The sequence below is a fragment of the Humulus lupulus genome, chromosome 1 (assembly GCF_963169125.1).
Source record: "Humulus lupulus chromosome 1, drHumLupu1.1, whole genome shotgun sequence".
Classification (NCBI taxonomy): Eukaryota; Viridiplantae; Streptophyta; class Magnoliopsida; order Rosales; family Cannabaceae; genus Humulus; species Humulus lupulus.
This window is the reverse complement of record NC_084793.1, coordinates 18,791,011-18,805,421: the sequence shown is the minus strand read 5'-3', so window position 1 is coordinate 18,805,421 and position 14,411 is coordinate 18,791,011. Positions and strand designations below refer to the sequence as shown.

The 14,411-nt window shown below is 35.6% G+C and overlaps 2 protein-coding genes across 4 annotated transcripts; one reads left to right on the top strand and one right to left on the bottom strand.

The window, feature by feature from the left end:
• Positions 1-8,775: 8,775 nt before the first annotated feature.
• On the top strand, positions 8,776-11,340 carry LOC133788317 (basic leucine zipper 23-like). Of its 3 annotated transcripts, none has more exons than XM_062225754.1 (3): positions 8,776-8,901; positions 9,355-10,221; positions 10,874-11,340. In XM_062225754.1, exons 2-3 carry the CDS (start codon positions 9,441-9,443, stop codon positions 10,900-10,902), a joined length of 810 nt encoding a protein of 269 aa, XP_062081738.1. In that variant the 5' UTR covers positions 8,776-8,901; positions 9,355-9,440; the 3' UTR covers positions 10,903-11,340. The 3 variants fall into 3 exon arrangements, with proteins under 3 accessions (XP_062081738.1, XP_062081754.1, XP_062081745.1); XM_062225770.1 differs by lacking the exon at positions 8,776-8,901 and adding an exon at positions 8,911-9,080; XM_062225761.1 differs by lacking the exon at positions 8,776-8,901 and having other exon boundaries at positions 9,087-10,221.
• Positions 11,341-12,188: 848 nt separating this feature from the next.
• LOC133791274 (WD-40 repeat-containing protein MSI2-like) lies at positions 12,189-13,794 on the bottom strand. Its single transcript, XM_062229226.1, has 5 exons — positions 13,468-13,794; positions 12,981-13,355; positions 12,757-12,897; positions 12,540-12,664; positions 12,189-12,471 (listed from the first exon to the last, which is right to left on the bottom strand). The coding sequence occupies exons 1-5, from the start codon at positions 13,792-13,794 to the stop codon at positions 12,189-12,191; spliced, it is 1,251 nt and encodes a 416-aa protein (XP_062085210.1).
• Between the last annotated feature and the right edge of the window lie 617 nt (positions 13,795-14,411).

Below are 14,411 nucleotides of genomic sequence, written 5' to 3'. Positions count from 1 at the left end.
TGGTGACTCAAAGTACGTTTTTTTAAGTGGTTCAAAGGTTAAAATCCTTCTACTCCATTAGTCAGTATTATTGCTATATACTGGATATTTGATTACAGTGTATTTCTTACAATAAAGAATCCAACCTCTATTAACTCCCAAGGTCTCCATATTTATAGGAGAAGACACCTGGGAGTTGGTAAGAAGGTCATCCTGTGACCTTCTTACCTATCATGTCAACTCTGTGACATTAATGATTAATTCCTAAACCTGACACATAAGTGTGGTCAAATCAATAGGTAAGGAGATAATGGGCCGCACGGCCCAACCCAGTCGTGGGTGTCTGAATACGCACGTTCACGCTGCGTGTCCGAGAAGTCAGGGATATATCAGACACGTGATGCCTAATACATGCATGTTTACCTTGCGTGGTTGACTTTATAAAGGGTCATAGCCTCCAACTCTAGCTCGTACCACGAGCTGGATACTTAACTCGACCTTCGGCCTTCAGAGCCCGGACTCAGTCCTCGAAGTAACCAGAGGCGAACCCTCAGGTTACCTCGAGCTAAGGAGGTATGATCTTATGATGGCAGCTCCGGTTTTGGGGATGTCCACGAGATAATCATGCTTAGGACATAGCTCAGCTCGCTAATCAGCCCGTGGGAAAATCAGGGCGTACAATATTTAAATAATGTAGAGAAATATATAGAGAATATGATGTATGGTATAATGTAAAACTTAGAGGTAAAATAGAAAAATATGTATTTTTTGGAGGTATTTTAAAGGATGGAGTAGAGCATCCATTGGGAGTGCTCTTAGGTGTTATATGTATGTATTTATAAATGGGTATATACTTTTTTGGACCATGTATTTTGTCACATTACCTGTTTGGACCCTGTGTTTTGACAAATTACTTTTTGGACCCTATATTTTGTAAAATAGTTAAAATAGAACCCTAAACTCAATTTTGATGAAGAAAAAATTGAATATAACAACACAGTTTTTAAACAGAATAATTTTATTTTTGTTCTGAATTGTTAGTTTGGTAAATTATTTGTGATTTTAGTTGAGAAAACATTGATCAAAAATCGGATTTAGGGTTCTATTTTAACCATTTTACAAAATATAGGGTTCAAAAAGTAATTTATCAAAACACAAGGTTCAAACAGATAATGAGACAAAATACAATGTCTCAACCCTTTATAAGTTTCTCCAAAGGAACTAGCTTTTGAGGTGGAGATAAGCATCGTATCATGTTATCATGTGGTATTAGAACTAGCCTTGTATGGTCGTTTTCCCTTTATGAGGTCCCACGATATAATTGTGAAAGATATAAAAAAAAATTGATAAAAAAATGTTAATACCCTATAATATATATTAGTAAATATAAATACATGTAACATTAAGATAAAATATATAGTTTGTATCATAATTATTTTTTAAATGTATAAACATTTACTATCTGTATAAAATTATATATTTTAATTTTTAGGAAATAAATATATAGAATAGGAATTTTTTTTTTTTTTAAGTCAAATTGTGATTTGTTTGGAGAAATCTTATGTTATATGCAAGATAAATTAGTGAAAATTTTTAATATGCCAACATAAGTTATTATATCAAATATATGATAATTTTATTTTTTTGGACAAAAATACTCTTAATATTCAAACACTATTTTCTCTTTCTCAGTCCAAACTCTCTCTCTCTCTCTCTCTCTCTAACATCTCTCATTCTCTCACTCACTCTCTCTCTCTCATTCTAATATTGTAGATCTCAAAAAAATACTAAAATTAAAAAAAAAATCATCTGAAACGGACATTTAAGTGAAAAAATATGAACCTCCAAAGTTTTTGTCAAATTTCAGTGCATAACATCGAAAAATCATCGTTTTGGCCAATCCCGCATATCTGTCTCAATTTCCCAAATCGCCTCCTCCACGTTGTTGTTCCTCCACAACACTTTCATTAAGGCGATGGTCTTGCTCCGCAAGACTTTATCCTTCCGGTCGAGAATCTGAACCGACTTCTCCTCATATGAAAAATTTGGGTCCAGCTCCAAGTTCTCATAACTCAGTACATGCGTAGAATCTGATACGTACTTCCGGAGCATAGACACGTGAAATACATCATGAACCCTTGATAGAGCTGGAGGTGTAATGCCCCAAATTTCCTAATAAAGTTCAGGACCTTGATTAGGAGGCCGGGAGGGCCATAATTGCTTTATTATGCTATTTAATGATAATATGCATGTTTAGGTGTATTAAATATGCATGTGAACCCATTTGTGATTAATTGGGTGATTTTCATATTTTTGCCATTTTGGACATTTTTGGCATATATGTGAACTGGGCGTGGTGCTGTGTTATTATTTGGTTATGCCAGGGTTACCCAGCACAAGACGATCCTAGGAGGTAAGTTAGTGGGAAAGTCACAACAAGATTTAAGCTTGACTTGGAGTAAGTCAAGGGGTATTTAGAGCATTACCGGGTTATTGGGTAATGAGAATTAATATTTGGTGATAAATTGGGAGTTAGTAAGATCAGGGGGAAATTCTGGAAGTTTTGACTATAATGTCCCCGGGGGTGTTTTCGGGACCCCGAGCATTAGGTTTTATTGGAAGATACTTAAGCTTGAAGTAACCTTTTAAGAAAATAAAAAGAACGTTATGTATGTGATAAGTCCATTTTTGTGTAAAGTTTGTTTCTTATTCTTTAGGGTTTTAGGTTAATAAGTAATGTGTTTGAGGATGGTTAGAATTGTTTTGGTAATTTGTTTCATTTAAACTGAATTGCCATTTTTTGAGGATAATGTATATATTTTTAATGAGTTTTTGGTTTGATGATAATATTGTAGGGTTCTAATCATTGGAGTAAAGTTAAAGAGGAGGAAAAAAAAAATCGAAAAAGAATGAAAGCATAATCAAGCAGAGAGCTCGCTGCTACAAGGAAAAATCCTTGCCGCTACGAGACAAGGCAGCAGAGTACTCGCCGCTACAGGGAAAAATCCTTGCTGCTACGAGTAAAACAGAGAGCTTCTTGCCACGGCAAAGGAAAATCCTTGCCGCGGCACGAGAACCCAGAAGTGCCATTCGTCATTCTTTGCCGCGGCAAGGGAAAATGCTTGCCGCTGCACGAGTTTAAATTTTGAATTCTATTAGATTTTTATGATTATTTTAAGAGAGATATAAAAGGAGATTAGGGTGAGAATCGGGGAGGAAGTTTTGATTACGGTTTAGAGAGACAAAAAGACTGAAAGGAGGCTGAAGAAAAGACTACAAGACTACATTACTTTTGTTCATCAATCTAGTTCTTTTCTTCCCTTTATCTCTTTAATTTTAATTATAATTATGTTTGTGATTATGATTGCAATTATGGAGTAGATTCTTTTTAGGTTAAGGGTTAATTCAAAACCCAAGACATGAATTCTTGATTATTAATAATGAATATTGTTCTTCAATTTATCTCAATATTAGATTGTTTCTATTTTTCCAATTGAATGTTATGAATCTTGTAATTTCTTGTTAGGTGGCCAACTAATTAAGGTTTTACATTGTTCAATTGTCATCTTAGAATTACTATTCACCTAATAGTTTAGGATTCTAAGTGTGTGATAAATTGCAATTGATAGTTAAGTCAAAAGAATTGTTGATTGTGATGAAAAATAGAACCTAGGTTAAATGAATTATATGCTTCATTAATTTATTGTCTAGATTAACTTGTTTCCATAGAACTTAATGCTTTATCTAAGTTAAATAGATTGTATGCTTCATAGATTTATTGCTTAGATAAAAGAGTTAATTATTGAGCGCTTCGCCTTGATTACTTATAATAGGGAGACTGGGATAATTGACTGCTTCATCGTTATCTGCGGGGTTAATAGTTTAATTGAGAAATTGGAATAATATTTATTATTAGTGATTAGGAATGATTGTTGAGGGTGGAGGTTAACCTTTAACTGCTTTTTAATATCGTAATCCAAATCTTTATTTTGCTTTCTAATTTATGTTATTTAATTTTGCATAAAAAATCAAAATCTCCTTTTAAGTTTTAGTGTTAATTCTTGAATAATAAAGTGAACGATAGTCCTCGTGGGTTCGACCTGTACTTGCTATTATACTGAAATAATTGAAAGTATTGAAAGAAAAGTTATTGTTAAATTTGTGTGGTATACGACAGCCATCAGTACGTTTTCTCTCCCTAAAAGTTCCATTTTCGTCTCCCGATCGCGTTTTTGAAGATATATGGAGTTCTAGGAGTCAGATTCAAGCGAGGATCAAAGCATAGCAATTCTAAGGAGAATTAGAAGCTTATTATTCGGAGGATGTAGTTGGAAACAACTCAATCGGAGGTAATCCAAGTTTAAGTTTTAAGTTTTTAAAAGTTTTTAAGCTTGAATTGGATTTTGTGAATTGTCGAGTTTTTAGTTCGTTTGAGCCTCAGGTTTTGGTGGTTTTGGACCATTGGGGAGTTTGGGAAATTTGATTTGATGATTTGGGAATGTTTAGACATGTTTTTGGGAGGTTTTAAAAGGTTAAAAACAAAGAAAAGTGGCTGGTGCGAGGTTGGGCCGCGACCCTGTTCTTGGGCGCCGCGGCCTTAGCTTGAAGAATATGGAGGAGGCTCTACCAGGGGGGGCGGGCCGCGGCCCTTAAGGGAAAAATTGCCCAAAAGTGTGTTTTTGTGATGGAAACTTAGCTTTAAGGGCCTGAGATCGATCCTACTACGTACTTAGTTGAGTGGGATTCGATGTCTCGGAGGCTTGGGTTGGGTTTGGAAGTATTTAATTACTCATTTTGATGAGGTTTTATATTATGTTTGTGACTAGGTTATCTCTAGAGGCTTGGAATCGGGATCGTTCTTGTGGCTCGTTTGTTGGTAATCTGCGCTTGGACCCAAGGTAAGAAAACTACACCCCATATGTGACATGCATGGTTATGTTTGATGCATGTTGGATGTTTAAATGTAAATATTGATAGCATAATGAATGCTTGACAATCTTGCCCATTTGCATATGATTATTATTGAGGCATGCTGAATGATTAAGTGTGATTCATGTGATGCACGAGAAACATGTGATTAGGGCATGCCATGAATGATGAATATGAGATTGGTCAGAGCTTGAGTCTCTGTGTTTGTGCATGATCATTATTATGCTCGCAACTGTTAGGTAAGCATGCTGAATGTTCTACTATTGGATAAATGACATATTGATAGCATTGCTTACTTGTGCATGGCTCTGACTAACTAGTCAGAATTGACAAAGGTGTTAGTATCAACTGTGAAGCTGTGACTCACTAGTCAGGTTCGGCAGTGGTACTGGGCACTGGTCACATTGTGCTGACTCACTAGTCAGGACGGCCTTAGCGTGTTCCACGCAAGCCAACAAAGATTAGATCTAATCGACATCTGCATTGGATGACTCAAAGAGCATTAATGCCAATATTAAAAAGCGCTTGTCTAGCCAAGGGCTAGCCATTTAGAGCCAGGGCCAGCGAGCCCCGTGACTGTTAGGTCACATGGCTATGGGCACCGGCCCCACAGTGACGTGCTTGTTAGTCACTCATCTGATAAAAGCCATTGCAGGAAAGCCCAGGTAACGGTGTCGTTACATGGCTATGGGCACTGAGGCCCTAGTGACTTGTTGGTCAGTCACTCAGTATGGTTTACCAGAACCTCAAGTGATATTCACTCATCTGATCAGAGCTATGAGCTCTGTCTGATCATTTTGATCATCATATGCATGGCTATGGGCATCGGCCCCACAGTGACGTGCTTGTCAGTCACTCAGCATGGTTTATCAAAACCTCAAGTGTTGAGACACTTATCTGATTAGGATTGACTTGATAGTCCTCCAATCAGAAGGGCAGGATTTCTTATCCTGGATACCCCAGCATTGTTTGAACTCATTTGCATGCTGAATAGAGCTATGTTTGCTAGGCATGCCATATATGATTTGATATCATGATATGACTGTTTATGAGCATATGAGTTTTCTTGCTGGGCTTCGGCTCACGGGTGCTTTGTGGTGCAGGTAAAGGAAAAAGGAAGCTGGACCATCCTTGAGTTGGAGAGCTTAGGTGATGATGTGTACATATGCAGCTGCTCGACCAATACTTGGGCGAGGTTTGAAAGAGGAACTAAGGTTAAACCCTGTTTTGCCGCTTAGAACGGCCTGTTGTAAATACTTTCTTGTAATAGACTCTTAAATTATATTTTTGGGATCCCAATGTATACAGTAAACGTTCTAGTGAAACGTTATCTCTTAACCAAAATTTTTAATCCCTAAACCGCTAATCATACTTAGTTACACGTTTATGGCCAAACGACTCGATTAGCGAGTTTAGCACTATTTGCAATGTGCACTGTAGCGCTCCCTGGAGTTGGGGCGTTACAGGAGGCATCACTAATCTTTAAGCTACCTCTCCAACCGTTCTAAAATCTCAAAGGGGCCAACAAACCTAGGGCTTAGCTTACCCTGAATACCAAACCGTTTCAGTCATCTCAAGGGAGAAACTCTCAGAAACATGTGGTCACCGACTTGAAACTCTACGCTCCTGCGTTTCAAGTCCGAGTAACTCTTCTAGCAACTCTGCGAGGCGAGCATTGGAGCTCTAATGTTTTCAATCACCTCATTGGTCCTCTGAACCATCTCAAGACCCAAGTACCTCCTCTCGCCCATCTCATCCCAGTGGATAGGTGATCTGCACTTCCTCCCATACAACATCTCATACGGAGCCACTCCGATAGTCGCCTGATAATTGTTATAATATGAGAATCAATCAAAGGAAGATACGTAATCCAAGATCCCCAAAATCCAGTACACAGGCTCGTAGCATATCCTACAGAATCTGAATCGTCCTCTCAGACTGTCCATCCGTCTAAGGATGATAAGCGGTACTAAACCACAATTGCGTGCCCATAGCCTTCTGCAGGCTCTCCCAAAACTTGGAGGTGAAGGTGGGGTTCCTGTCGGATACTATCGACCTTGGAGCCCCATGAAGTTGTGCAATTTCCTTCACATATAGCTCAGCATACTGCTCCACAATATAAGTCGTCCTAACAGGCAAAAAGTTTTCTCCTTGGGGCCTATTTGGCATTGTTTTTTGTTTTCAAAGTTGTGTTCTCGGAAATGAGAACAGAAAACAGTTTTTGTAGTTTTCAAAAAACAAGAGGTGTTTGGTTAATGTTTTTTAAAAACTATTTTTAAGTTTTATTTTTTTAAAATCTTAAATAAAAAATTAACAAATATATTTACAAAGAGAAAAACATTTTAAAAGTTTGTAACAAATAATGAGATAAAATAATTTGAAAGAAAAAATGATGAAAAATAAGGAGTGAGAAAATAAGGAGAGAAAATTTGAAGAAATAGAAATTAAGAAGAGGTAAATTGATCCAAGAAAAAATAAGAGAGAAGGTGATGAGAAAGAAAGTGAAGAGAGAGAAGTGAATATAGAAAAAATGATGAGAGAGGAAATGACGAGAGAGAAAAAATGATGAGAGAGAAAATGAGGATATATTAAGTGATGATATAGTAAGTGATGAAATAGAAAATGATGAAAGAGAAAATGAAAAGATAGAAAGTGAGAAGAGAGAAAATAGCGAGAAAGTGAAGAGAAAAAATATAAAGAGAGAGAAAGTGATGAGAGAGAAAATAAGGAGATAGAAAGTGATGAGAGAGAAAGTGAAGAGAGAGAAACTAGTGAGAGGGAAAATGATGTGACAATAATAATTAAAAAAGTGATGTGAGAAAAAAAAAAAGATAGACAAAAAAAATTGAGAACAACAGAAAACAACTTTTTATTGTTCTCAAAATTTTCTGTTTTTTGTAACTTTGTTTTTAAAAACTGTTTTACGAAAACAACGTCAAGTACCCCTAACTTGTTTTCAAAAAACAGTTTTTAATTCTTAAAAACAAAAAATAATTTTTTAGTTAAGGTGCCAAACACCCTCCAAGTTTTCATGATTGCATCGCAAAGCATTGAAACACCATTGATTTTACATCGAAACATCATCGATTTTGCAGCGAAATTGCATCGAAAAGGCATCATTTTGGCCAAAAATCTAGTTTTATGATTGCAATGAAAGAGCATCAAAATTGTATCGAAAAAACATCGTTTTGGCAAAAAAAAAAAAAATCAAGTTTTCATAATTGCATCATAAGAGCATCGATACAAAATCGATGGTGTTTTGATGCTCTTGCAATGCAAAAATGAAAACTTGATTTTTTTGTTGCCAAAACGATGTTTTTTCGATGCAAAATTGATGATGTTATGATGCTCTTGCGATGCAATTGTGAAACTTACTTTTCGGTCAAAACGATGCTTTTTCGATGCTTTTGTGATGTAATCATGAAAACTTATTTTTTGGCCAAGACAATGTTTTTTTGATGCAAAATTGATGATTTTTTAATGTAAAATCAATAGTGTTTAGAAGCTTTTGCGACGCAATCATGAAAATTTGATTTTTGGCTAAAACGATATTTTTTCGATATAATTTTGATGCTTTGTACTGAAATTTGATGAAAATTTTGGAAATTTATATTTTTTTACTCAAATATCTATTTCAGATGATTTTTGAAATGAATGTTAGGAATATTTTTGTCAAAAAAAAATTGAAATTATTATGTATATGAGATAATAATTTATGTTGGCATATTAAATAATTTTAGTAAGTTAACATGAATAGAACATGAAATATGAAATTTCCGTTTGTTTACTCATTGCCATTAGTGTTTCTCACAATTCATGGCATGAGACTGATAGCACCGTATCTCCCCAAGAAGTTTTTAATTTTACACTTTAACCCCCCAAATAAGTATAAATTGGAAGCCGAAACACATAAAGGCGAATCCTGATTTCTCTAGAGAGAGAAAGAGAAAAGTTCGTGGAATCTCCTACTCTGAGCCAGTCGTCTTAGGTCTGGTACGTTCATTTTTGGTGTTTCGCTGTCAAAAACAAAGATATGGCCATGTTAGCCTATACTTAGGGTTCTCTCACTGTCTCTTGTTCTCTTTTTTTTGCCGCTACTTTCTCAAAACTCGAATGCGGTTTTCCTCATCTTCTTCTTCTTCTTCTCTTTTGTGCTCGCTTATCAAATCCAGGTTTCTTATCCCTTTTTAATCTGTAATTACAGAATTTTAATCGCATTTACTAATTTTTAATGGTACCCTTTTTGCTTGGTGCTGGAAATCTTTGATTTTGAGCTGAATTAGTTGCTTATTAGATTTTGGGGCTGTTATATTTCATCTGGGTTATTGCTGATTTCACAGAATTCCTTCAATTTTCATTGTTAGTATCTAGGGTTTGGTTGATTTTTAGGAATTATATTACGTCTTTGATTATTTTGTTGTTGTGACTTCGAATTGTGTTGGGTAGGACTCGAAATTGGGCGCAGACTAAAGTTTCAGTTTTGATTGCCTTTTGGGTTGAATTCGTTATTTATCTGTAATTTTGTTCTCATAATGGACGATGGAGAGGTTGATTTTTCGAACCAAGATGTGTTTTCTAGTCCAAATATGGCTGGTGAACTTCCCAGCAGTTGCTCGATGGACAGTTTCTTTGATGAGCTTCTGAAAGATTCTCATGCTTGCACGCACACCCACACTTGCAACCCACCCGGTCCTGATTACTCGCATACCCACACTTGTTTTCATGTCCATACGAAAATTGTGCCTGCTGCAACTGAAGGCAACACTGCAACAGATGACTCTGCGGATTCTGTAGGAAAGAAATCGAAAAAACGCCCTTTGGGTAACCGGGAAGCAGTGCGTAAATACCGTGAGAAGAAGAAGGCAAGAGCAGCATCTTTGGAGGATGAAGTTGTAAGATTGAGAACTCTAAATCAGCAGTTGTTGAAAAGGTTGCAAGGTCAAGCTGCTTTGGAGGCTGAAGTTGCAAGGCTTAAGTGTTTACTTGTGGATATTCGTGGAAGAATTGAAGGGGAAATTGGATCTTTTCCATATCAGAAACCTGTGAATCACAGCCTTCCAAACCCAACCATGCCTGGTTCATACATGGTGAACCCTTGTAATGTACAATGTAACGATCAAGTGTATTGTCTTCATCCTGGGGTGGATGACAAATGTGATGATGACTCGTTGAATGACCAAGGTATAAATGCTTGTGAATTTGAGAGTCTCCAATGTTTAGCAAATCAGAACTCAGCTTCCATGGAGATTTCTGGTTGTGGAGATGGCAATGTGGCAGCTCGTGCTAAATCTTCTGCCTCAAACAAGAGGAAAGGTGAAACCTAGAATGACCTTTTCTATATTAAATTATTTGGGTTATTTGTTGGTGATTTACACTTCTTGTTTGATGTTTATTGCCGATCCTCCTTGTTTGGTTGAATCTTTAAACTGTCTGGAGTACAAAAGCAGGGAAAAGAAAATAGACACTCTTGGCTTCGAATTCTTTAATTTTAGAAGTTATAGATGTTTCTTTTGAGATCTTCATATCTAGAAGGACGTAGTGTATTTGCATATCTATCATTGTTCAAGTGGAAGTTTTATCAGATGCTTGTGCTTATCCGATACTAGTCTTGTATAATGTTGCTCTGTTTGCTATAATCTTTCACGCATAGGAATGCAAATGCAAGTATAGTGCAATTCCGATGGCTCATGAATCATGATGCCATTTTTTTTTTCATGCCACTGCTTATACCGTGTATGTATAGTTTCTTGAGTTTTACGAAAGGGATCAAAACTAACATATTGACCTAATCATAATGCATTGCTGGGTCCTTTCAGTAATTGACTCCCAATGCACAAGTCTGTTCATAGTTTTGTGTTTCTATTCTTTCTCCTTGCTGATCTTTCTTGCTGATAAAGAGTACCTTTCACAATGTTTTTCTTGTGACCTTTAGTTTCGACTGATTATTTTGGATTTTGTTTACTAGGAGGGGCTCATGCAGCAACTGCAAGTTAAAATGCTTGATAAGGCAAGGTGAAGCTGTGTTAACTGTTAGAGATACATATTCTATTCTAATAAGTAGTTGGCAAACTGCAGGATCGGCCTTCGCTCAGGTCATTTGTAATTTTTTGCTCTGTATTTTTTTTTTCTCTCGTTCTAGTTTTAAACCCATATTTGGGTACTTTGACCTAGAATGATTTCTGATACCAAGCTGAAGTTTCGCGAGATTTTGATGTTACTTGGTAGTTCGGTCAGCTTATGAACTTAAATTAAGCATGTTTTGTAGAGAGCTAAAAGCTTTAGTGGAGAATGTGCAGTCAATGGATTTGGAACCTGTGGCGGTGAACCCACTTTATGGTTTTCACAAAGCTCAGCTTTTTTGAGTCTCAACCTACATATTCTATTGAGCTACATACAAACTACTATGCTTTAATTTTGATATTTATTACTTAACTAATATTCGTTTAAGTTTCATATGTATGTGATTATTTATTTATTTTTTTTCTTTCCCTTTCCTTGGCTATACTTGAGTTTCTAAGCCATTAAACTCTTGCTTGCATCACAGAACATAGGAAGTTGGGATGTCTTCCATGTTTCAGTCTATTAGCTGTGAACAAGGTGAGTGACAAATCTCCCTTCATGAGACTCATATGTAATTTTGTGAAGGGATTAGAATTTAGAATATTATTACTTCTACTTTTACCATTTTTTCCTTCTAATTGGAAGACATAGCCAAACGATTCATCTCAATGGCATTTTAAGACTGAGGAATTGATGAATTGCCAATGCTATCTTGGCCGATGACTCGGACAATTGAGAGCTCTAGCGTGCCTATTAGGCGAACAACGAAGATGGATGGATGGATTAGTGGTGTTCCATGATCCCTTGAGTTTGAAAGATATTTTTCTCAAAATTCTCATGGATGATGATCTTGTTAAAGACAACATAATTTCTTTTCGAACGCAAATAATTAAGTTTTTCAAGCTCTAATGCCTCTGTCATTTGTGGATACTCTTTAGTAGTGAGTTTGGTTTTCCTTGGGGTTCTTTCATACTCACTAGTCACTATTATAACTTTACAATACAAACAGAAAGCTAAGTTAAAACATCTAAAAGAAAAGTCAGGTTATTTCAAAGTAAATCTTCTTTTAAAATTTCTACTCTTGCGCCACTTGTGCAAAGAGGAGCTGGTATTACAACACCGTGATTTCTAAAGATTACAGCACAGACCAAAGGTTGCGTTTGAGGATGCTTCACGATTTTTATGAAGTGAGATTATCTTTGTCTGTATCTCATTGCTTTTCATAGAGCAATTTTCCATACATAAAGAGTTTTGTCTTCGGCCACACTAGAGATGAGCCATGGCACATTTTTGTTCCACGAGATATCTCTCACCCAGTCTGTATGACCAGCATGACGTATCATTAATTCCGGTGGATCATCCTTATAATATTCTTGTACTGTGCCCTCATCCTTTGTACACCCAACCCTACTCTGGTCCCAGAGAACCACTGTTCCGTCTGAACTAGCAGAAGCCAATATCTCTTGATGGTTTGGATCCCACTCCACCCGAGTCAATTTACTTCTGCAAATCAATAAACATTGCGTTATTATGTATGTAATTTAAGTAAACTAATAACATAGTTAGCTTACTTGTGACCACAGAAGCTCAACATTTTCTCTCGTTGCATCCGCATGTCAAATAAATCAACTGTTTTTTGTACTGATCCGGTGGCTAAAAGCCATTCTTTGTATGGATTAAAAGATATACTTAAATGCTGAGATCATCAAAGGAAGAACAAAAGATTAGTCAGAAAATTAAAGATCCATATATGAGAGATCAATTGAGAAAGTGAACTATATATATAACCTCATGGTCATCTTTCAAAGACAATTTGAGTTGTTTAGAGCGCGAATCCTTTACAACCACTCCATCTTCATCGCTAACATATCCAAATAAATCCTTGTTCAAGCAATGCCATTGTACGTCTCGAACAATTTTTCCATTTGCCTGATATTTAAAGATTGGTTATATCAAACGACAAAAACCCATATAGTTATTAAATAAAGTAACTGTATTATATATATATGAACCTTAAAAACATGGATTGGATAAATTCTTTTACGACGACCATCATCATAAGGCATAGCAGACAAGTCCCACAAACTTATGTATTCAATAGAACCACTCATGATGCGACCTTCATTGAAGGGGTCCCAAGACATACCACAGCTCATCCTACCCGAACCGATCAGCCACAACTTAGGCTGAGCAACCTTATAATTCTGATCATCTTGTAAAGCAAATCTGGACAAATCAAACACCAACACCTCATCAACATCATCTGACTTCATTCTCCTCATCTTCACTCCAATAATATTTTCTTGCTGCGGCATGAAACGTGCTCTATTTACTATATCCCCTTTTCGACCAAAATCCTTTACAAATAACTTCTGGGTTTTCTTAGCCTACGTAGATTAATGCAAGATTGATATTCTTGGTATAAAAGAAGATATTATGAATATGTATATGTATATATATGAATTGCACTTATGCATGGATGAGCTAGAAAGTACTGACTCGCTCAACGGTAAGGTCAACGTCGACGAAAGTGAGAAGGGCGTTATCGCCTATGGCCGGAATAAAGTTGCCGTAAAGGAGCTTTGCCTTAGATGAGGTGGCGGAGGGTGTTGGGAGCCATTGAACGGTGAAAGATGACCAGTCGAGACGTTGACGGAAGAGGATGTCATAGGAGAAGGGCAGGACGTACTTCTTCCACTCATTGTACTGATTCTGGTATCTCTTATTATACTCCCACATGGGTGCATTGTCGATTCGATCTTTGGAATTGGACGCCATGGTTACCTCTCTCCGTCTTTCAACCTTTTCTTTCTCCTTTCTTTCCATGTTTTTTCAATTCGATCTTTGACAATGTCAGGTTATCATAATACAAAATACCTTTACAAACTAACATGATTTATATAGTAACATATCCTATCGAACAAGAAAAATATAACGGTAATAACGTTATACACGTACATACAAATATATATTACATGTATGTATAATTAAAAATGCTGCAAAAAAAAAATAAATATAAAAAGATGTTCTCCATTTCTTATTATGAAAAATTGTAAAATGGTGCTCCATTAATTATAATTTAAAATATTAAATGAAAAAACTTGTTTTATGTTTTATTTAGTTAATTTACTAAAAATTTATAATTTGAGTAGTATTTGTCTAAATATTGTGTCATATAAATTTTAAATAAATAAATAGTATTATACATAAAATGAAGGATAAATAGTATTATATATAAAAAGAAGGATGATATAAATATATTAAAAAATGTATAATATAATAAGAATAATTTTTTAAATAAAAATTAAGATTATGTATTATATATTATTGTTATAATAATATTTGAATCCATAGAACAAAATTAGAATTATATATTATTATAATAATACTATTTTATAACATTTAAATTTATATTAATATAATTATTAAATATCTCATCATGT